At 21.7% G+C, this 24,605-nt stretch overlaps 3 protein-coding genes across 7 annotated transcripts in view; 1 reads left to right on the forward strand and 2 right to left on the reverse strand.

Annotated features, from left to right (window-relative positions):
• The window catches only part of LOC127289302 (probable phospholipid-transporting ATPase IIA), a 33,821-nt gene extending 9,350 nt beyond the window's left edge, over window positions 1-24,471 (forward strand). For 3 of the 4 annotated variants that reach the window (XM_051317152.1, XM_051317155.1, XM_051317154.1), the window contains 12 exons: window positions 128-400; window positions 904-1,155; window positions 1,497-1,688; window positions 3,158-3,771; window positions 15,489-15,539; window positions 15,700-16,116; window positions 17,256-17,421; window positions 17,901-18,279; window positions 19,964-20,204; window positions 20,434-20,600; window positions 23,207-23,410; window positions 24,270-24,471. In XM_051317152.1, coding sequence (XP_051173109.1) covers window positions 128-400; window positions 904-1,155; window positions 1,497-1,688; window positions 3,158-3,771; window positions 15,489-15,539; window positions 15,700-16,116; window positions 17,256-17,421; window positions 17,901-18,279; window positions 19,964-20,204; window positions 20,434-20,600; window positions 23,207-23,410; window positions 24,270-24,403 — 3,090 coding nt within the window. In that variant the 3' untranslated portion in view covers window positions 24,404-24,471. The remainder of the gene's footprint in view (window positions 1-127; window positions 401-903; window positions 1,156-1,496; window positions 1,689-3,157; window positions 3,772-15,488; window positions 15,540-15,699; window positions 16,117-17,255; window positions 17,422-17,900; window positions 18,280-19,963; window positions 20,205-20,433; window positions 20,601-23,206; window positions 23,411-24,269) is intronic. The other variant, XM_051317153.1, reaches the window with a different exon arrangement.
• LOC127289307 (uncharacterized protein MAL13P1.304-like) lies at window positions 5,539-13,668 on the reverse strand. Its single transcript, XM_051317162.1, has 2 exons — window positions 13,503-13,668; window positions 5,539-7,395 (listed from the first exon to the last, which is right to left on the reverse strand). Exon 2 carries the CDS (start codon window positions 7,388-7,390, stop codon window positions 5,942-5,944), a length of 1,449 nt encoding a protein of 482 aa, XP_051173119.1. The 5' UTR covers window positions 7,391-7,395; window positions 13,503-13,668; the 3' UTR covers window positions 5,539-5,941.
• LOC127289304 (recQ-mediated genome instability protein 1-like) lies at window positions 8,626-12,508 on the reverse strand. Of its 2 annotated transcripts, XM_051317157.1 has the most exons (8): window positions 12,195-12,507; window positions 11,868-12,011; window positions 11,417-11,623; window positions 11,141-11,298; window positions 9,781-11,065; window positions 9,391-9,684; window positions 9,220-9,315; window positions 8,627-9,090 (listed from the first exon to the last, which is right to left on the reverse strand). In XM_051317157.1, exons 1-8 carry the CDS (start codon window positions 12,306-12,308, stop codon window positions 8,926-8,928), a joined length of 2,463 nt encoding a protein of 820 aa, XP_051173114.1. In that variant the 5' UTR covers window positions 12,309-12,507; the 3' UTR covers window positions 8,627-8,925. The 2 variants fall into 2 exon arrangements, with proteins under 2 accessions (XP_051173116.1, XP_051173114.1); XM_051317159.1 differs by lacking the exon at window positions 11,417-11,623 and having other exon boundaries at window positions 8,626-9,090; window positions 12,195-12,508.
• Window positions 24,472-24,605: the final 134 nt, after the last annotated feature.

Below are 24,605 nucleotides of genomic sequence, written 5' to 3' on the forward strand. Positions count from 1 at the left end.
TTTAATTAATTTTTTTTACTTAATAATATTTAATTTGTTGATAATTTCTGAAAACAATAAATATTATTATTATGTATCAACAAAAATTAATGAAAAAAAAGTGAAAAAAAAACAATTTTTTTTTCAGGTACTATATCAACAATTCAAGTTTTTCTTGAATTTATTCTTCCTGATAATGGCGTTATCTCAATTTATACCAGACATAAGAATAGGATATTTGTACACTTATTGGGGACCTTTGGGTTTCGTTTTAATGGTAACAGTCTGCAGAGAAGCTGTGGACGATTTTCGAAGATATAAACGAGACAAAGAAGTCAATAATCAAAAATATTATAGACTCGTTAAAGGTTTCAATACTCCGGAATTAGTGCCCAGTTCAAAACTGCGGGTTGGCGATTTGGTGAGTTTTATTTTATTATTTTTATTTTACAATTTTAAAAAAAGAAAATTTATTTTTTACATAGAATTTAAAATTTAAACTAATTTTATTAATTATTATTATTTTAAATTATTATTTTTTTTTTTGAATTAAAAATTTTTAATACAATTAAGTTTTCTTTATCTCTACATTTTTTTCCAATATCAATATTTTTCAATTTTGACATTAATTTACGATACATTTTCCTACTTTTATTAAATTATCAATTATTGAATACATATTTATAAAAATTGTTCTCCCCTCAAAAATCCCTTTCACTTAAATCAATTTACAATAAAAGAAAATTTTTCTTTAATTAAAATAAATTTAATTACTTACTGAAAACTAATTTACTTTTTTGATATAACTATATATAATTTGTATTTATTGATTATTTGATTGATTTTTTATAATCATTATCAGTTTAATTAATTTATTTGTCAATTATCATTATCTGACTAATCAATGATTGAATTTGTTTATAGGTGATTGTTGAAAAAGGACAACGAGTGCCTGCCGATCTTGTTTTGTTGCGTACGACTGAAAAATCAGGTGCTTGTTTCGTAAGAACTGATCAATTGGATGGAGAGACAGATTGGAAATTGCGATTAGCAATTCCAGCGACACAAAAACTCGAAAACGATTTACAATTGTTCGATATTAAAGCGAGCTTGTTCGTTGAAAAGCCGCAAAAAGACATTCACAGTTTCATTGGAACGTTTACATTAATTACTGGAGTAAGTTTCTTTTTTTTCGGTAGTTAATTTTTTTCTCACTAAATTCTAACTAAAACAAATTATATATTTAATTCTTTTCAAATTTTATCAATACTTACATTTTAACTTAATTAAACATATTTTTTACAGATATATTATTTTTATTATTTTTTTTCTTTCAATTAAATTTATTTATAAATATACCAATAAATTTAATTTATAATTATAAGGAGATATAAAATTTGAATGTAATTCTTTATACTGTAGTTTGAAAAATTTTATTTTTAAAATTATTATTTTTTTTATATTTGACTATATTGGTTTGTCTTGAATTTAGATTATATTTTTTTTTTTTTTTGCAGCAATACGATGGATTTAGTAGCGAAGAAAGTTTGGGAGTGGACAATACTTTGTGGGCGAATACGGCGATTGCTTCAGGATCGGCGCTTGGAGTTGTTGTTTATACCGGTCAAGAAACGAGATCGTTAATGAATCACTCAGCTCCGAGATCGAAAATTGGCTTATTAGATCAGGAAATTAACCAATTAACAAAGGTATTTAAAAATTTTTGTTCTTTATTTTATTTTTAAATATATAATGATAATAGGGTCGGACCATTATATTTGGACCAAAAAAAAATTTAATTCTTCCAGAAATAATTCTCTGATAAAGATGACCACCATATTTTTGTTTCAAAATTCACTGAATAAATAAAATAGGAATTTAACAAAAAATTTTATTTAGATAATATTTCAAAATTAAAATGAGACAAATTTTCAAGAATTTCAAAAATTTTAGATGAGATAATTTATGGAAAATGGGAGAATTTGTATACAAAATTTTTTTAAATAATTGAATTTTAGAAGAACTTTGTTAAAATCATTAAAAATAATTAACTTGGCGAAGAATTTTAAATAGATATTTTAAAAATAATTGGTTTTTTAAAAGAGCTACATTCCTGATTTTTACAATTAATCAAATTTCAGAAATTTTAAATTGAACATTTTTTAAATTTGAATTGCCGAAGTTTTTTACAAAAATTTTAGACAATAATTGAAGTTTAGGGAATTTTTAATTAAAAAATGCTTTAAATAATTTAATTTTTGAAAAATTCCAAATTATTAAGTTTACAGACTTTTTAGATTCAAATTTTCAAAACAATTCAATTTCAGAGAAGATACAGTTTGTACTTAAAAAAAGTCATAAGTATTATATTTTTAAATTAATAAAATTAGTTAATTTTAAATTTTATTTTGTAAAACAAGTAGAAAAAGTCGATTTAAAAAATTTTTTAAATTTAATTTAATAAATATTTTATTTCTATTAACCATTTGTTGTTAGATATTAAAAATAAATTTTAAAAATTCCTTAATAAGAATAATTGCATAAGATCGAGAAATTTATTTAGACACTATTTCAAAACTGAAGTGAGACAATTTTTCAATGAATTTCAAAAATTTTTATTTAAAAAAAAATGCGAATTCGTAACTTTAAATTTTGCACATTTTTGAAATTATTATTAAAAATTAAATTATTATTATTATGATTAATTATTATTTTTTAAAAATTATTATTAACAATTATTAAAATAAGTCGAAAAAAGTTTCTTTTAAAAAAGAAATTCAGAGAAACTCGTACATTCCGAGGTCTGCACTTTTTAACAAGAATTAATTCCATGAATTTTTTAATTATTTAAAAAATTTCTTAAATTTCGAAAAAAATATTATAAACTTCTTGTTTAAAATATTGATTTTAATTTGAATAATGAATAATATAAATATTGATTAGATAATTCTTTAATTTGAAAATATTTTTATTATTTGCTCTAACCAAAAATTATAAGAAAATAAAATATTTTAAAAATAAATTAAAACATATTTAAATAAGAAATGAAAAAACTTGTTGGTTCTTTGCAAAATATTTATTTAAAAAATTTATTGAATTTTTTTGAAATTGATTTTATATGATTTTGGTTTTTGATAAAATATTTAACAATGTTTCTTTTTTGTTTTCTTTTTAATAGGTTTTATTTTGCGCCATGATTGGTCTTGCATTAGTGATGATGATTTTAAAAGGATTCAGTGGGCCTTGGTATCGATATATGTATCGTTTTGTCCTATTATTTTCATATATAATTCCCATTAGTTTACGTGTTAATCTCGATATGGGAAAAACATTTTATGCCTGGTGCATACAACGTGATAAAGAAATTGCCGGCACTGTTGCAAGAACAACAACAATATCTGAAGAATTGGGAAGAATTTCATATTTATTGAGCGATAAAACTGGTACATTGACACAAAATAAAATGGTCTTTAAGAAACTTCATCTTGGAACAATTTCCTATGGTCAGGAGACATTTGATGAAATCACATCTGTTTTGAAGAGTTATTATACATTATTGGAATCGGGAAGTTTACCTGGTAATGCATATCCAAATGTATGTATGTATCCAAATGTAATACAAAATCATTCGGGAAAAGTGAGAAGATCAGAGAATACAAGAATTTTGGACGCTGTTAAGGCTTTGGCACTTTGTCATAATGTCACTCCAGTTTATGATGACAATAGCAGTAATAATTTGGATTCGGAAAGTGTTGAGACTGTCGAGACGGTAGATACAAATTCAATTGAGAGGTAAGTGGATTAATTTGTTTTTTTTTTGTTTTTTAAGGTGAGTTTTGTGCAAAATTTTTTTTAACATGTGTATAATTATTAACAAATTGATGATACAATTACTTTTTGCTGAGGTGAGTTTTTACTGTGATATATTGATGTTTATTTTATTTATTTTTTTAAAATTAAAAATTCTAATATTGTTTAACAAGATTAACATCATTTTTTTTTGTGAAATTGTATATATTTTTCGAAACTAACATTACATTAGATAATCTATTTAATTATATATACAAAATAATGCAATTTTTAAGCGGGGCATTTCCACGAGAACAATTGAATTTTCGTCTCAATTTTCACCGAAATGAATTTTCATATCGTAGAATTTTTATTTTACTATTATTTTCAATTTTACCGAATCTTCTTTAATCTAAACCTAAAGTGTAATGAAATGTAATATGTATATATTTTTAAAAGAATTTTTTAATTTATAATTTCTATTTTATCGATTTTTTTCTATTTGGCACAATATTTTGCAAGAAACAATAATTTATCTATCGAGTTTCCAATCTATGAAGGTCAGGTAAAATAAATATAATTTAAGCGGGAAATTAAAATCGGTAAATGAAAATTTAAATTTTTCGCGTACTATAATTGTTTATTTATTATTTACTGTGCGTTTTTATTATATTTGAGATTTTCTGTTTTGTCAAATCTTTTTTTTTTTTATTAAAATGTTTATTAATCAGAATTTTGAACCTGAATTTTCAGTTAATAGAATTGTAATTTTTATTTAACTGAATAATGTTTAAATAGCAGTTGTTTTCTGTTTTTTTTTTCTAATTTTATTAACAATATTTTGTTGAAAGTTATTGAAGAAATAAAATTTTTGTTTTTTATATTTTTTCAACAAAATATTTTTTAACAAAAACAAGCAGAATTGTAGAGAATCTTTCAAACTAATATTTATAAATATTGGATACAAATTTTAATTGTTCACTAACTGTAAATAAAAAAAAAAAGTTCACTTTTATTATTATTTGACAACAAATTTTGGCTCAAAATAATTTTTATTAGAAAATTATACAACTGGATCTTTTAAAATGTAAAATTAATTTTTTTTATTTGCTGAAAAAACTAATTTTTAATTTAAGATTATGTCAAAAAGTTAAAAACAGCCTTAAAGGGATATTCGGTTTTATAAAAATTGCACAGTATGAAAATTCAATTGAATAAAAAAATTCTATTGTAAAATTTTCGTTAAATAGAAATTCGATATTAAAAAATTTTCTTCATTGGAAATCATAGAAATTTTATTTTCAATATCAAATAAAGTAAAAGTATATAGCAATTTTATTGTTTTTAATACTGAAATACTTATTTCTTTTAAATTTTACACTAAACAAATTTAATTTTAAATTACAATTGGTAAAATTAATTTTAATTACATTCTCAGAATCTTTTAAGTTATTAATCATAACTGTTTTACATTGTTTAAATTTTTTTTTATAAAATCAAATTTAGTTTTCTTAAAAACAATTTGAATTTTGACTATTGAAATACCATATTTTAGTGTTTTAAAAAATGTTAACAAAGTTCTAGAAATAAATTTTAACAATTTTTAACAGTTTAATTAAAAATATTAACAATTTATTAACAGTAAATTAATTTAAAAAAAATAAACAAAATTTTAACAATTAGTTAAATTGAAAATATTAACAATTGAATATTAAAATAAATTTGTAGTAAAAAGGATTTTAAAGGAAATTAAATGAAAAGATCGTAGAATCAATAGAAAACTCTTTAATAAAAAATTTAAATCAATTAAACACAATTTTTTTTTTATTTTACATAAAGTATTAATACGTTGATTATATTATTTTCTCTTGGAACTTACATTATTATTGTCTCTAAAAATAAAAGTCTTTAATAACATTATATATAATAAACCTGCTCTTTTTTTTGGTTTAAATATTAAAATAACTTTTTTTTCTTTGTATATAAAAATATTATTTCTTGTTATTTATAGCAAATGCAAATTCTTAAACTTAGTTATTAACATTACAAAATAATACTCAACGTTTACATTAACATCTATTTAGAAAAAAAAATTAAACTTTTTAACATTTTTCATTTAACTAAATATTCAAAAAACTTTTTTTTTAACTTTTTAATTTAAATACTTTTTTTTTTAGAATCTTTCTTCGTCGTACTTTATTTTTTGAAGTTTCTGTGAAAATCTCTTGAGTTCACTGGAAAAATCAATTTTCCTCAATTTTTGTGGTTCTTTAGTTTTGGATAAAATTTGTTCATCATCGTCTGGTGTTTCTTGTTTAAGAATATTGGTAACAATCGTTGAAATATCATTCTTCAACGATGATGTTCTTTCATTGACACTTGAAGAATCAGAATATGTATTTTCTGTTTTTATTTTATCAATTGGTAATACATTTAAAAATCTAAGTGGTAATAATGCCTCATCGGGAAGTTTCGATGCAATCGATACACAGGCATTGAAATTTTTACCCAAATTTTTAAGCATATTTACATTTGGTTTTATATCTTCGGAAATAATTTCCTCTTTTATTTTTTCTTCTCTGTTGGTCCATTTTTTTTCTTGTTTCTCATAATCTTCATCATCATCATCAGATAGTCGTTGTTTTTTAATATTACGTACATTATTTGAAATTTCTTCGAATTTGCGTTTTTTTTCAATTGCAAAATTATTATAATGTTTGTAATCATGATGATTATCATTAGAATCTGAATCATTATTAGAATTATGATAATTATCAGTGTCAGAATCATCGTTATTATCATCATCATTATATTCTTGTTTAATTAATGCTAATGGATTTACAATAATTGATTCTTCCTTTTCTTTGAGTTTCTGTGCTTCTTTCTCCTCTTCTTGTTTTCTTCTTTTTTCTTCTTTTATTTTACGTTTCTTTCTTCTTTTCTCAGCCATATCGGGAAAATAGTAGCGTTTCTTTGTTTTATAACGTTTTTCATTTTCCAAATATGGAGAATGTGATCTGTCATATAAATTTCGGTGATTTTTGATATTCAATAATTGTTCCCTTTTATTTCGTTCCATTTGTGTTTTAAAACTTAAATCAACATTTTTTGGCGGTTTATATGTCATGGGTGGAGTACGTTTTCGAAATGTATTTGGTTTTTTCTCAATAAATGTCAATGGAACCCATGCGTTATCGTCATCATTATCATTTGTATCATTTTCAATTTTGGTTTCATTTTGCATATCTCTTTCTGTATCGACAAATACATTGGCAAGAGACGAGGAATAACTTCCCTTTGACGTTGATGGTAAACAATAAAATGGATTATTATCATTGTAATGTGAAAAATGATTGTAGTATTCATCTCTATCGTCTGATTCATTCTTGATTGGAGTCACTGGTCGAACTGATGGAATTGGTGAATTATTATATTTTTTTGGCTCTTTATTTTCTTCGTTTGACGAGGCAATTTCAATGACACTATCACTACTGTTTGTGTTGTCGTCAACTTCGTTGAGTAGAGCTTGAATTTTTGCAATTTTCTCCAATAATTTTTCCTCCGATTCGTTATCCAATTTTTTTGCATTTTGATTGCTTCTTCGATTATGTTTATCAAACATTTTCTCTGCACACAAAATGAAATTATTTTAGAAATTTTTTTTTTTTCGAATTAAAAGTTTTATTTCTTGAACGTGATAATTTTAAAAAAAAAATTTTATTGTATTTTAATTTTAAAAGAGTAATTAAAAAAAAGCTCTTGTACTATTTTTGATTTAAACGATTTTTATTTCGAATGTTTATTTTTATATTTGACGTTTCGAAGCACAATAGTTATATTATAATTATTTTTCTAAATTGAAAATTAAAATAAAAATAATTTTTTTGTAGATAATGAGAAATAAATGACAATAATATTAAAAAGTTTAAGTTTTCAAAATTTTCCAAATAATAAACATTGGAAACTATTTTGATTTTCAATCATTTAATTTATAAATAGTTCAATATTGCCGAGTAAATTGTAATTTTTAATAAATTTTTTAAATGATTGATTTAAAAAAATTGAATTTAAAAAAAAAATTACTACATTGAAATTTAGGTCGTTTATGGACAAAATAATAAAGAACTTTTTTTTTTACTATTCTAAATTAAGGAGGTGCAACCTATTGACATAATCTCAAAATAAAAATTGATTTTATTAACAAATAAAATTATTAAAATTAATTTTACTTAATTTTAAAAGATGTAGGTAGTTGTACAATTTTCAAAAAAATGTATTTTCAACCAAAATTTGTTGTTAAATACATAATAATTATTTAATTTTTGGTTGAAAAATTATTAAATAAGTAAAATTTGTATTTCTTTATATTTTTTCAATTAAATATATTATTTAACAAAAACAAATAAAATTGTAAAGAATCCTTTAAAGAGAAAAATGAGCTACTATTTTTTGAAAATTGTTCAACTAAATCTTTTAAAAATCTAGTAAAATTAATTTGAATTATAATTTTATTTGGTAATAAAACCAATTTTTAGTTTAAGGTTTTATTTTCAAGGGATTAAACCGCCTTAAATGATAGATTTAAAAACAGTGAAATTTTGAAATTAAAGAAAAAATTACATTTTTTTTCAAAATTATTTTATCTGTTTCGAATAAATTAATTATTGCTAAAATTAGTATATTAATTAATCAGATTAGTGTATCAATTTTTATTGTTGTCCAAAAAAAAGAAAATTAGTTATTAAATTCATTAATTGGAAGAAAAGAAATTCACATTTTTAAATAATTATTTTTGATTTTTATTATTGCCCATTTTTACATTAATTAACGTACATTAGAGTTTTTATATTTAACATTTGGTATTTTATAACAAACAAATTATTTTTAAATACATTTATTTTCTAAAATTGATAAAATTATTTAATTTCACCTTTTAATGAACAATTTCCAGATTTTTAAAAAAGTCCTTGAATTAATTGGAATTAAATACAAAATTTTGAACTAATTTCATCTGAAATTCAAAGTTTTCATTAAATTTATTTAGAAGTAATTTTAAAAATTAAAAAATATATTAGCTTTTAACTAATTGATTTTATATAGAATTCAATTAGAATTATGAATATTTCTTTGCAATTGTTTTTTTAAAAATAAATTTCATTAAATTTGACGTGTTTTTAAAATTTGCAATCTTTTCTGAAAAATTTCTTTTTCACTTTCAGATAATTCAAAACCTTCCATAACAATTGGTTTTTCATTTTTCACCAATGCCAAATGCATTAACCAATCTGTTTTCACCAATTTTTCTTGACCTTTTCGCAAACTCTGCAAAAATAATATTTAAAAATTATTAAATTGTCCATTGTTAGTGAAATATTTTTTTTTTTTAATCATAAATTAGCCATAATATTTTAATTTTTCATTAAATTTCAAAAAATTCAAACTCATACTCACATGTAATAATTTATGTTCCAAATTGGGATCAGTTTTTGCTTGTTTCTTCAGTGTTGAAAATTTGAGAGCAGATATTCCTATAATTTTTTCTATAAACTGAAAAATACAATTTAGTTTATTTATTTTTTTTTTTTAATTTACATATTGCAATATTTTTCTAGATGAAAATACCTGAGATGAAAATTTAACTTTTAAAGTTGCAGTACCATCCGTTATTACACCAGTTAATTTATAAACGCCACATTTGTTGGTTAATTTAACAATTTCTTTAACTTGCGCTTTAATTGTTTTATATAAAACTTGATCCGTCAATGTCATGACAATTAAATCACAAATTAAATCGCAATTTTTCGGATATTCTTCACTATTTGTTATTTCCATTTTTTCTTCGATTTCAAAAATTCCCTCCGATTCTGAAACTCGAGGTGTTTTATTTTCACGTGAATTTAAAAGATTATCCACACTCTGAAAAGTAAATATCGAATTTAAATTTATTTTTTTATTTTTACTATATAGAAAACTTGTAATTTTTGAAAAAAAATATTTTATAAATATTTTTACCGCCAATCGTTTTGATCCAGTTGGTGATTTTTCCATGTCACTTGGCAAATTTAATAATTTATTTAGTCGCATATCGAGGTTATGATTTGAAATTTTTGTATTATCATTTTTTGACGATTCTTTTGTAATTGTTTCCAAATTTATTTGTTCATTGGAAAATAATTCCGAATTTGTATTTTTTATTTCCATATCTAAATTTTTTATTTTTGAATTGAATTTTGGAAATAGAGGTTTAAATGGTTTTGAAATTTTTTTCTCATCAATATCAGATGTTTTGTTGTTTAGAAATCCTTTAAATCCAAGAGATTTTGGTCTTTTTATGGTATTTGATTTGTTTTGAGAAAATTCGTCGAATAATTTATTTTCATTCTGAGATATTTTGTATTTATCATTTTCAATGGAATCTATTGAAGTTTTATTTTTAATCGAATCATTGGATGAACTTTTATCGTCAATTTCATAAGTTTTATTCAAATTATTAATATCAAATGTTTTTTTAGTCAATTTTTCCTCTTTGTTGGAAGAAATTTTGAATTTTTGAATTTCCAAATCAAAATCAATATTAATTAGATTATTATCGTTTTGTCGATAATTTAATTTTGAGAATTTTGAATATTCACTTGTATTCGAATCGTCATCGATAACTATCACATCGTTATCATTTAAAATTAAATCATTGGAAATTGGTGAATTTGGCAAATTCTTTATTTTCTCATTTTCGATAAATTTTACATTTTTTTCTTCTTCATTTTTTGTTTTAGCATTTTGGAATATTTTCGATTCCTCAATATTCCATGATTTCAATAAATTTACAGAATTGGAATTTTTTTCCTCAAAATTTTGATTTTTCAATTCGCTAATATTGTTTTTATAAATTTTTGTAATTGATAAAGAATTATTTTCACATTGACGATTATTGGATAAGTTTTCCAATTTTAATATTTGTGGATTTATTTTACAAGTTTCGTTGGGAATTGGAAAATTTTCATTTGTCATTGATGGAAATTCATGAAGTAAATCGGGATCATTTAATAGTGTTTCTAATTCATCGTCGAAGGAATATTTATCTTGAGAAATTAAATTTTTTTCGTAATTTAATTTACTCACGGACTGACGATTAATAGTTGAAATATTTTGAAGTGAATTTGAAATTTCTTTATCTTTACTGTCTTGAGATCGTACCAATTGTACTAAATCATTTAAATATTCTTCCTCGAGTTCCATTTTTTCACATTCTTTTTCTTTTTTTACATCGTTGTATGGATCTGGATTTTCTTGCCAATTCCTAAAATAATAATAATTATTATTAAGTTAAAGATTCAAAATACTAAAATAATATAATTAAAAAAAAAAAACTAACAGAAATCGAGCCAAAACATTTTCCACAGAATTCACGATTAATAAATCTTCAACTTCGCCACCGAGAATGACAATATTTTTTTTCTCAAGTAAAATTATTCCACGTCTACATGTTATTGGTCCAATGATTTTTAATTTATTGCCCGGCAATAATGTATCCTAAATAAAAAAGGAATAAATTTTGTTATGTAGTGTAAAATTTAGATATTTAAAAAATTTTCTATTCTTTTGATTAAATAAAATATAAAGTTATTTAAAATCAAATTTCAGTACTAACGTTAAAAAGATCGATAGACTTGTATTCAATTGCTTGAATTTCTTGTAAACCATCGCTAAGATATAATTGATACATCCTTTTTCCTTTTGGTTGGAAAATTTCATTTTTTTCATTTTCTTTCGTTGCTTTTATATTTTCAACGTTAATATTTCGAATTTTATTCAATTGTTTGTATTTTGATGTTGAAATATCGTACATCTTTTCTATCTGATTATTAAAAAATACATATTAACGAATTAAGTATCCCTTTTTTTTTTAATCAATTAATTTTCGTATTTTTTTTTTTTTTTAATTATTTTCATTTCCAAATTTCCGAAAAATTGTATAGGGTAAAATAATTTCTTTTATTTGCAATTGTTGAGAAAAAAAAAAAAATTTTAACAAATAAATTTACTAACAATAAATTTTTAATTCGAGAAAATTTAAAAAATTCATTTTTATAATTTATTACCTGAAGAATATAACAATCATTGAGTATTGTTGATTTTTCTGCAGAAAGATTCTTTGGTAAACATCCATTTTCGTTGTTAATTTCACGTAAATCGCCTAAAAGCCATTGTTCAATAGCAAATGATTGAATTTCTTCAATTGGTATCTGCACATATATATTTTTTAATTTTTAAATTAATATTTGAAGCGAAAAATTTTCAATTTTAGAAATTATCCATTTCATTGAAAAAAAAATTGCATTTGAAAAAAAAATAAGAAATAACAATAAAAAAAATTTTAACCTACAAACAAATGAAAAAAAAAATCAATAATCTATATTTTTACTTACTTTTGGATGAGTTTTTAAACAATATTGAACACATTCTCTCAACCAGGATTCATTAAACGTAAAATACTTTGATTTCATATTAATTTTCACTCGTGTAAATATTGTTTCATTCATATTTGACGAATTAGTTTTTTTTTTATAAACAAAAAAACGAGCACAATAAAATTCACTGAGGTTATGTTTAACAATAAATAATTTCTTCCTTTGTCACTATCTTTTTATTCACTAATTTGTTTTTTAAATTTTCACACTTTTGGAATCTTTAAAAGAATTTCTGGAAATATTACGAAAATGCATGAAAAAATGTACGTCACTTGGAAATATTTCGCGAATAATTTTTTTTTTCGGTAAAAAGTTAAATTTATTTTTAAAATAATCGTTAAGTAAAAAAGCGGGAAAATTTGAAAAAATTTAATTTCAATAGATTTTTTTTTTAAGAAAAAATAATTGAATATAATATTAATTTCTAAATTATTTTAAATTTTTGAATGTTTTAAAAAGAGAAATTTAAATTGCTGACAGATCTAAATATACACGCTTTACATCTGTCAGCTATTTGAATTTCTTTTCAAACCACTTCGTTGTAATATTAAGTATGTAATAGTAGAACAAAATGAAAATTCTCGAATATTTTCTATCTGCTGATAAAATTATTATTGTTCACAAAATTAATATAAAATATTAGAAATATTTTAAAAATTATTTTATGTATTCAAATTTTTAAAACTGTCTTATTTAAAATATTTGAAAAAAAATTTTTTTTTGATATTTCAAATTTAATTAAAAATACCAATGTAAAGAATTACTAAATTACGAATTACGAATTAATAAATATTAAATTATAAAAAAAATATCAAAATATAAAGAACAAATTATATAAAGAAAAGCTTCAAAAATAGAAAAAAAACAAGTTTAATTTTTTTGCTCAATTCAATTTCATAAAAAAAATCAATGTTGTTTTTAATAAAATAGGTACGAAAGTCATGTTTTTTTCTGCAGTGATATAATATTTTGAATTTTATGAGTTGGTTATGTGTTCTCACCGGTGATTCATAATATAAAATTCTATAATATTCTTATCAAAGAAATACGCACCATAGATACTATTTTTAGTAAAAAGCGTATAAAAATAAATTCACTGTTTTGTAATTTATTTATATTTGCAATTGTTGTAATTAGTAAAATCATAAAAAAAAATTACAACTTATCAATTTGAACAAATATTATTATAATTTTCAAAGACAACTATTAATAGTATTAATCTAAAACTTTTTTAAATTAAAACACATAGAAATGAATTATACTTACTTTAGTAGAATGAAACGCTCGTTAATCACAAACACAGAATAAAAATTTACAATGATATTGAATATTTAAAACATTTATAATAGAAAATCATCTGACAGAGTATCGATTGTGACTTGTCTCTCTCTCTGTTTTTGTCGCCATTATGAATTTCGAATGCATTTGCGATACTTCCAAAATCTTAATGAATTCTCAACAATGCACATGCGTGAAAATAACTGCTCTCATTGGCCAAGATACGCGCGTATTTTAAATACATTAAAGTTAAATAACTCTTTTTGTTTTTATTAAAATAATGATTGTTTATTTTTATTTTTTTTTATTATTGTATTATGTATATGTTTTTCAAGATTTAAATACTATTTTATATATAAATAAAAAAAAATTTAATTTTAAATATCATGATGCACACATGAACAAACGTATAAGATTAGGTTTTGGAAATATTTTAAATTCTGTTTTACATGTGGATTGTTTTTATTTTTCTATCTTGGGCAATTTTATTGTTTTTATAAAATTTTAGTAGATTGGAGATAAAAAATTTAATTTTCACAGTTTTAAAAAAATATTTTTTCGAAAAATATTTATTAATATTTTATTTGTTTTTAAAATTTAGTAAATTTTTTCTAGTATAATTTATAATTATTTTATTTGATTTTAAGGGGGGGGGACCGCTGAAATTTCAACCTTTCAAAATTGAGCGTGTCAATTTTTTTTCCAGTTAATATTGAGTATTTAAAACTGTAATATACTATGGGAAATTGATAAACAATTAATTTAATAATAATTTTTAAAATAAAACTCGAAATTTTCAAAAACTAAAAATTTTAATTTCTGTCACAATTTTTATTATTTTTCACTACTGATTTTTTAATACACTTTTTCAAGATTCTGAACAATTAATTGTATTGATTTTGAAAAAATTCAATTTTTGAAAAATATAAAAAAATGCAAAATTTGTTAAAAATAACTTTTTTTTCATTTTTTCATAGTGAAATATAATTTCAGGTTGTAAAAAAATTTGTAAAAAAAAAATTGTTACCCCTAAACCAAACCAATTATGTTTGGTTTCAATTTGATCAATTATTCCTTAAAAATTCAACTTCTTCTACAATTTTCATTATTTTTTATCGGTAATTTTTTTGTAGGCTTTTTTCATATGATACTGAACAATCAATCGTATAGATTTTTAAAAATTTTAATATTTTCAAAAAATAAAATTTTGAAAATAGTCAAGAAACATTTTTTTTTAATTTCGATAATTCACAATAATTTTAGATCCAAAATAATGCCAGAAAAAAAATTGACACCCTTTAACAACATTAATTTCGATGAATTTAAATTTCACCGATTAACAAATAAGTTCATTTTTGTACATTAAAATATTCAATACAAGTTCGTATTTTAAAGAAAATTTTATTCTTGTACATATTTTTGGTGAAAGTGATTTTTTTTTCTTTTCTGTATTTTTAAGACCATTAATGACCATTTTTTATTGCTCCTTTTCTACAAGTGTGATATTTTACTCGAACAGATTGTAACCTCCCTCTATATATTTAAATATTTTTAAATGTCATAAAATTTAGGTACACACTAAATAAACCTTTTCAAATTTTACCTGAAGCAGGTAAATTAAAAATTAACGAAAATCATAGAAATATCCAAATTTGACAAAATTCTGTTTTACTTTTAAGAAACCTGAAATAAAAACGTCCCTATTTTTATATTCTATTGTACATCTAAAACCAAATTATTATTATTTTTCTAAACTTTTCTACAAAAAATAAATAATAATTTTATATTATTATAATTATTTATAATAAATTAATAATTATTATTTATTTTACTATTTAATTATTTTGTTATTATTTATTTATTTATTATTTATTTTAAAAAAATAATCCCTTTATTTTTTTTTAAATATTTCAGAATAAGTTATATCGTTTATCCATAAATAATGATTTTACTATTATTTTCCTTTTTTTTCAGTTTACCTTTAAAAATCCGATATGATTTCCGTTTCCAACAAAATTCAATTCAGTAGGTACATTCATTAAATTTTTAAAAGCAAAAAAAGAAATGACAATAACATTTTATATAAATAAAAACTCTTAAAATAATTCTTTTTTGTTTTTTTTTATATAAATATTGTATTTGACTTTACAAATTTCTATATTCATTTTTTGTTTTTTTTTTCCAGTCAAACAGAGGCAGATCAACATTATTATCCATCGGAGCAAACACGAAATTATCAAGCTTCAAGTCCAGATGAAGTTGCCTTAGTTAAATGGACTGAGGAAGTTGGTTTGGCACTTATTAAACGTGATTTAAATTCAATGCAATTAAAAACGCCATGTGGAAAAATTCTCAATTATAATATATTGCAAATTTTTCCATTTACCTCGGAAACAAAAAGAATGGGAATTATTGTTAGAGAGGAAACAACTGGCGAGATAACATTTTATTTGAAGGGTGCCGATATTGTAATGTCGGGAATTGTTCAATATAATGATTGGCTTGATGAAGAATGTGGAAATATGGCTCGTGAAGGTTTACGAACTTTGGTTGTTGCCAAGAAACATTTGACTGAAGAACAATATTTAGATTTTGAAGCCAGGTAAACATTTTTTTTTTTTAATTTCATTTTGTAATTCATTATATCTTGCTCCAAGTCGTTATGGTCTGTTTTTAGAAAAATCTGCGATTATTCGTTGAAATGATTTTTTTTATCTTAGCAGGGATCACAGTTGATTTTTTAATATCCAATTAAATAAGAATTTAATTGACTGAACCACGGAATTTATTCATATTCAAATTTTTAATCAAATTTTTTTTTTATTTAACAAATTTCACGTAACATAATTATTCAATAACATAGGGAGCATAAATTTCACATAAAAATCATTAATAAGAATTTATATTTTAAAGTATTTTATTAGAAACAATTATTTTCAAGATGAATTTTCAATTTTGAAATTAAAATATGACAGAATTTCTTTTTATACAAATTTTTACTTAAAAAAATTTTTAGCTACCGAATTTTTGTTTGGCAGAATTTTTATTTTATAGTAATTTAATTTACATGACTTTTTATTTGAGAGAATTTTAATTTAATCGAATTTTAATTTAGCAAAATTCTCAATTAATTGAATTTTATGTGATTCGAATTTTTAAAGAACAAAAATTTCTATTCACTGAATTTTAATTTTTCCGAATTTTTATTTGTACGAATTTTTAATTGATGAAATTTTTAAGTCGCCGAATTTTCATTTATCCGAAATTACAAATAGCCGAAAACACAATCGACAGAAAGAATATCAAATTTTAATTTCAAAATTGAAAATTCACCTAAGAAATAATTATTTATATTTCTAATCAAATACTTTAAAATAAAAATTCTAATTAATGATTTTTATGGTAAATTCATGAGCTCTAATAATATTCATTAGTTTCATTTCAAAGAATTTTATTAGATAGAATTTTTTTTTTTCTGTTCTGGAAAACCTGGAAAAGTCTGGGAATTTTAGAGCAGCAAGCTCTAATTAAATTTTTTTTTTATCTTTTTTGATATATCGAATGAAAATAAGTGCAAAAATTAATTTTAAATCATATTTAACTGAATTATTTTTCTTTTTATTTGGATGTAAAAAATTTTGTTTTAATACACTTATTTCTAATTTATTTTTGATAAAATTTTTTTATATTAATATTAATTAATAATACATTTAATTAGCAAAAAAAAAAAATGATTTTCAGGTATAATGCAGCAAGATTGTGTGTTAGTAATCGAGTGTCAAGAGTTGCAGCAGTTGTCGAAAGCCTTGAAAGAGAAATGGAACTTTTGTGTCTTACTGGAGTTGAAGATAAATTACAAGACAGAGTCAGATCAACGTTAGAATTATTAAGAAATGCGGGAATAAAGGTACCTTACTTTTTCTCTTATTTAATTAGTTTTTATTATATTTATTTTATTTAAAATTTTCTTCAAAAGTAATATTCTACAGAATAAGATTCTATCATATCATAATTATAAAAAATTTGTTTTAGACCTTTTACATGCGTCCCATTTATCAAACTAAATTTTATAATTTTTTTTATATTCAGAATTGTTAAATAATAATTTTTTTATTATTATTCTCGACAAACCGATATTTTTTTCAAGGATACAGTTTTTTTTACATATTGTACCTCTTTATTGCTTAAAAATTGTTAACATTTATTAAATTTTATTAAAAATTTTACTTTTTTTTTATTAAAAAAATTTGTTATAAAGTAAAATTGGGATGTAGAATTAATTTATTAAATTGCAATTTGGGAAAATGAAAAAAAAAAAATTCACGAAAATTGGACAAAATTAGCCATTTTTTGGCCATTGGTTAATTAATATTAAATATTTTTCAGATATGGATGTTGACGGGAGATAAAATGGAAACCGCGACTTGTATTGCAAAATCATCTCGTCTTGTTTCTCGAACACAAAGTCTTCATATTTTCAAATCCGTGGTGACAAGAACCGACGCACATTTAGAGTTAAATACATTTCGAAAGAAACAAGACTGTGCATTGATTATCAGCGGCGAATCATTGGAAGTATGTTTGCAGTATTATGAACTTGAATTTTTGGAATTGGCATGTAGTGCACCGGCTGTTGTTTGTTGTCGTTGTTCGCCAACTCAAAAGGCCGATGTTGTCAGTCTTATTCAAAGGCATACGGGCAAAAGAACAGCGGCAATTGGCGATGGAGGAAATGACGTGTCGATGATCCAAGCCGCCGATGCTGGTGTGTATTTTTTTCAATTAAACTGAGAGAGAAAAATTTATATTTAAACAAAGAAAAAGAAGAAACCATTTTTGAAAAACTTATGAAAATTTAACTAAATCAAAATTCAAAATATTGAATTTCCATTTTTAATCACATTTTTATTTAGTAGAATTTCCATTTCACTGAATTTTTGTTTTTGATAGAATTTCTAGTTTAATGTAAAATTAGAGCATAATTGGGAATTTATTTCTATTTTTATTTAAAAATTTGGTAATTGTCATTTAATCAAATTTTTAGTTAAAAGATTTTTTTGCAGTTTTTTATACGTAAAATAAAGTAAAGTAAATATTAAAATTGTATATAAAAATTTTAATTTTTTAGCAATTGTTCATTTTTTTATTAAATTAATTATCTATGCTTTATCTCTAGTTAGATAAGAAAATGAAATAATTAAATTAGCTACCTGAAAAATTTGTCTAAATGGAAATTATTTTATTAATAAAAATTTAGTCGAACGGAAATTTTGTTTAATTTTATTCAATTGAATAAAACTTGAATTATAAATATTCGCTACTTAAATGAAAATTTGTCTCAATATAAAATCTTAATAAAAATTTTCTCAATTCAAAATTTGGTTAAATAAAAGTTCTGTTAAATAAAAAATTGATAAAACCAATTTTGAAAAGAAAATTCAATTTATTAAAATTTCAGTTAAATAAAACTCATGTTAAATGGAAATTATGCTAAATAAAAATTGATTTGTATAAAAATAATATCTCTATTGAATATAAAATTCAGTTTAGAAAAAATGTCATCATATAAATATTCGGTTAGTTAAAAAATTCGTTTAAAAAGTGCAGTTTAATATAAATTTAGTTAAATGGATATTTTCATTTCTTAGAATAATTAATAATTGTGAAATGAAAATTCGACATTTTTTGGAATTCTATAAAATTGACAATTATTCGTGCAAATAAAAATTCGAACAAAAATTATGATCGATTATAATAAAATCGAAATTCTATGTATTTAAATGTTCGGCTCAGTTAAAATTTCGAAAAGTAGGTATTTTATTTGATAAAAATTAAATTAAATAAAAATTTCGTTAATTTAAAAAAATAAAAATTCATTTAAATGAAAATTATAACCAATGAATTTTAGAATTTATTTTGTCATCGTTTTGTTGACGTAAAATATTTTTCAAAAAAATAGTTTAACAGTTTATTAGGGTTATTATTACGAAAAGAGAGGAACAATGATTATAATGACAATAAGTGTGGCTTTTGAATTTTGTCCTAATCCTGATCCTAATCCCGTTATAAAACTAAATTTGAGAAATTTTCAAAGAAAAGAATTGAAATACATTGCTATAAAACATTTATAGGCAAATGTTTGTCCTAAATAAACAAGTAAACTTTTTTTTAAACGAAGATTATTATTATTAGTATAACACTTAATATCTGATTATTTGACAAAAAATAAAATTGTTACGACTTAACGCAAAAATTTGTTATTGACGTTGAAATTCTATGAACGAAAAATTTTATCATATATATTTGATGAAATTGAAATTTTATTAAATAAACATTTCATTAAAATGTTTTTTTTTTATTTAATTAATATAAAAAATAAAAATCTAAAAATATATAACGTGTTTTTGAATGTAGAAATAATATAAAAATGGCAAATTTGTTATTTTCAGGCATCGGACTGGAAGGTCTTGAGGGAAGACAAGCGTCACTAGCCGCTGATTTTTCAATTCCCCAGTTTTGTAATTTAGCAAATCTATTACTGGTCCATGGAAGACGCAGTTATAAAAGGTCTGCTGCACTTAGTCAATTTGTTATTCATCGGGGACTAATTATTTCAACGATGCAAGCAATATTCTCAGCGGTCTTTTATTTTGCATCAATTTCTCTTTATCAGGGATCTTTAATGGTTGGGTACGTATTTTCGAAACTTTATTAATGAACAATTGAAATTTTATTTTTGTTTTTTTAACTTTAAATTTACTTTAATATTAAAAATTGAGAAACATGGTTTTTTGATGTAGAATAAAAAAATAGTATTAGATTTTGTTAGGTGTGTATTTTTATATAATTTATTATTTCTTATACATATTAGTGGTGTAATAATAAATAATTAAAGTAATATTTATTTTAATTTCTTTAGATATGGAACTTTATATACAATGTTTCCTGTATTCTCGTTGGTTCTCGATAAAGATGTATCAGGAAAAATTGCTCTTACTTATCCAGAACTTTATAAAGAATTAAGCAAAGGTCGTTCTCTATCCTACAAAACGTTCTTCATGTGGGTTTTAATTAGTATATATCAAGGTGAGTCACATAGAATCTTTAAGTACTATATTATTATTTTTATATCTTTTACTAATTTAAATAAATTAAAAATAATAAATTTAATTATTGTAAAAAAATATTAATGTTTTAATAATATTTATGCACAATACAGTAGTGCCTTTGTTTACAAAATTTAATATTTACCAACAAAATTTTGCATTCTAAAATGTAAAATTAAAAAAAAAATGTCAAGACTAATTCTACATTTTTTTTGTCTCTAGCTAAAAAAAAATTCAGTTTTTTTCTATATTTTCTACTTAAAATTCATCATTTACGAGAAATAATAAAATTAATCAAAATATTTTTCATTTTGTATTTTTATGTAAATTATAATAATTTTTTTAAATTATTCGGTATTACGACTTTTGTTGAAATGTAAGGCAATAACTGCATTAATTTTTATCATTTTATTTGTTTTGTTAAAATCATTTTTTCATAATTTGATTTATGCTTTTTTTGATCTAACGAATTGTATTTGGTTTTGTTTCATTTTATATGCTATTAAGGCGATTCAACCCCTTGACATTACCTCAAACTAAAAATTGTGTTTGTCATCAAAATGAAACTGTAATTAAAATTAATTTTACTAAATTTTCAAAGATTTAAAATTTTTTGTGAATTTTTTTAGAACAGAAGAGACATTTTTTGTTTAAAGTTAGTGAACATTGTAATTTTTTATTCAATTTTTATAAAAGAAATCTCATTGTATTGCTATTTGAAAGATTCTCTACAATTCTGTTTGTTGGTTTTTGTTAAATTATAGTTTGTTTAAAAAAATATTAAAAAAACACAAATTTTTGAACAAAATATTGTTGATAAAATTCAACAAACAAAATTGTGAAGAATCTTTTAAAGCGTAAAATGAGCTGTTATTTGTAAACATTAGAGAAAAAATTATTATTGTTTACTAATTTTAAATAAAAAACACAGAAGCTTAAAAAATTATTATATTTTTAACAAATTTTGACTTCAGAGTGTTGAATGGTCTCTGAAATTTTTTGGCACAGACCCTTAATTACAGCCCTATAAAAACTGCACTATAAACGTGAAAATTATGAACATTGATTTTAAAATACTTTTTTCTCGAAACACGAATACTTTTTATAAAATCGGCCAAAATACCAAGGATCCTTATTTTATTAATTTCCTAAATTTTAAAGATTGTGCGAACCAATACAAAAGCGTGATTGAAAATTGAAAAGTAGAAAAGTAGAAAAGTAATATAATAAAAGCTGCGACTTTGTGCTCCCTGCATGCTTCTGACATCTGACGGCGACAGGACGTAACGAAACATAAACAAATATTTCAATTAATAATACTATTATAATTTCAATATTCAGGTATAAAAGGACAATTAATACAATAGGGTGTCATAAATGGTTTATTATGACTAGACTTTCAGTCGCCTCTATTATTATCTCTCCTTATTTTTCTTTTTGGAATATTAAACTATTATTTTAATTTAACATTTTAACACAAATTAACTTTTTAACGACAATTATTAATCAAATTCGAAAATTTTTGTTTTCTCTAACTCAGAAATAAATTCTGAACAAATTAAAAATGTAATTAATTTTTTACCAAAAATTCCGGTACAGTCTATTTGTTTATATAAATTGTTTAAAAATATAAAGAAATTTATTGCAAAACAATTGTTTAATAAAACGGAAACTTACGCGCAAAAATCCCAAGCAAATTTATTTTAAAAAAAACAAATTTTTTTGCCCTCAAATAATTGTAAATTGTAATTGTTTATAAAATTTGTTTAAATAATTAGTTAATTGCAAAACATTTTTTTTTCTTAATAGCGGCTTAAATTTAATATTAAATTGTAAAAATTCGATTAATTTCTGGTCAAAAATAACCGAACTTTGTATTTGTTTATAAAAATTATTGTAAAAAATAAGAAAATTTATTAAAAAACAACTCTTTAAATTAAAAAAAAGGTTCAATGACAATAATCAAAAGCAAATTTACTTAAAAAAAGTAAGAGACCGTTCGACACTTAAAAAATAATTTCTTTTTAAATTGTACAATTTAAACCTTCAAATTTGTATTAAAATGAATTTTAATTGAATCGTGAATATCGAAAAAGGCTTAATTCGAAAAAGTGTATCATTGTTGCATAACAATTGATAGTGAAAATGACTTTTAAGGTTTTTAGAGTTGAAACCTTTTTGAAATTCACGATTTAATTATTATAGTTTTATTTGTTATTAAAATCAACTTTTTCGTTTGAGGTCACGTCAATAGATTCAATATCCTTAAGTTTTTTGTTTTTGATTTTCTTCATTTTAAAATTGTATGTTTATTTTTATAGAAAGATATCAAATATTCCTTTTCACGTGAGTTAAATTATTTTCTCATTCACATAAATAATTTTCTTTATGCTCTAAATAATTTTTTTTTTTTTAAATTGAATTAAACTTTATCGCTTTTGGAAAAAAAAAAAAATATTGGTTTTTATTTTTACAAATGTTTCTTTTGGTGTAAAATTTTGATTTTTCAGGAAAATTTAAATTAAAAAATATATATATATATCTCTTTTTTTTGAAGAGACAAAAATGACGTTTTCAAATTTCCAGGTGGAGTTATAATGTACGGAGCGCTAATAATGTTCGAAGATGAATTCATTCACATTGTGGCTATTAGTTTTACTGCCTTGGTCCTTACAGAATTAATAATGGTTGCACTGACAATCAGAACGTGGCATCATCTTATGATTATTGCCGAAGTATTCTCTCTCACGTTGTATCTTTTGTCTTTGGTTGTTCTTAAAGATTATTTCGGTAAGTAAACAAATCATTTTTCTAAATAATTTTTTTAGATTAAATATATAATTATTTTAATTTAAAAAAAAAATGTTTCATATAATTAGTAATTTCAATTGAATTAAAAAAAGGTTTAATATAATAATAATTTTAATGAGGTACCAGTGAAATTTTCGTTATTTTAGTATCAATTTTTTTAAGGGTATAAAATGATGATGCGTTATGAAAATTTAGGAAAAAAAATTTTTTAATTATTTTTTTTATAGAACTTAAAATCTCATTTTAAAAATTTCCTGACTAATTTTTCTTCTGCATTAAAAATTTTTTGAACAAATTTCCCTGACTTTTCCCTGATTTACAGTTTTTTCCTGACTTGCGGCCACTTTGAAAAATTTTAAAAATGTAATTCAGCCAAAAATTATTTTTCTTCAATTTTCAATAATATGGAATATGATTTTAGGTTCGAAAAAAATTAAATAACTCTACATAATGCAAATTTTGATTAATTGAAATTTCACTGGTAATTTTTTAAAAATTGAACTTCTTTTACAATTTTTAATATTTTTCATTAACATTTTTTTTTAAACTTTTCTTGATGACTTTAAACAATCAATTTTATAGATTTTTAAAAAATTTTCATTTTTTCAAAGAAAAGTGTTTCTAAAATTGTCAAAAATATTTTTGATAATTATTATATTTTTTTAATTTTAATAACGTAAAACATTTTTAAATTCTAAATAGTGACAGGAAAAAAAAAATTGTTACCTAATAAACAATGAAAATTTTAGTATAGAAATCTAATTTTAAAAAAGAATGATTAAGACCTAATAATAAATTGTTTTTAATCATTGTTTTTTTTTATCTTTTGTTTGCATAGATGCTGAATTTATAAGAACTGAAGATTTTCTATGGAAAGTATTGGTGATAACGTTAATTTCATGTTTACCATTGTATATACTCAAATTTTTAAGGAAGAAATTTTCTCCGCCAAGTTATACAAAATTATCGTAATTCAATTATATTAAACGTGAAGAAACTTCCAAAAAAAAAGAAAAATTTTGTAATTAACAAAACTGAGATGAATAATTATTTTTCTAATGGCCACAAAAATGACAAATTTAATCATTCACATTCATAACTCGTTTTTATTTGGGGAAAAAATTTTTTTTTTTTCATTTTTAATAATTTTTTATATTAATTTGCGATAATTGTA

This window comes from Leptopilina boulardi, unplaced genomic scaffold (assembly GCF_019393585.1).
Source record: "Leptopilina boulardi isolate dan_hultmark-lab unplaced genomic scaffold, ZJU_Lbou_2.1 LbouV2_405, whole genome shotgun sequence".
Taxonomy (NCBI): Eukaryota; Metazoa; Arthropoda; class Insecta; order Hymenoptera; family Figitidae; genus Leptopilina; species Leptopilina boulardi.

Excerpts from the sequence above, each read along its gene's own strand:
- LOC127289307 (XM_051317162.1), bottom strand. The coding sequence starts at position 7,390 with ATGTTTGATAAACATAATCGAAGAAGCAATCAAAATGCAAAAAAATTG.
- LOC127289304 (XM_051317157.1), bottom strand. The coding sequence starts at position 12,308 with ATGAATGAAACAATATTTACACGAGTGAAAATTAATATGAAATCAAAG. Across the intron at positions 11,624-11,867 it reads ATGATTGTTATATTCTTCAG|ATAGAAAAGATGTACGATAT; the intron begins GTAATAAATTAT and ends TTTAATAATCAG. Across the intron at positions 11,299-11,416 it reads AGTCTATCGATCTTTTTAAC|GATACATTATTGCCGGGCAA; the intron begins GTTAGTACTGAA and ends TTTTTTATTTAG.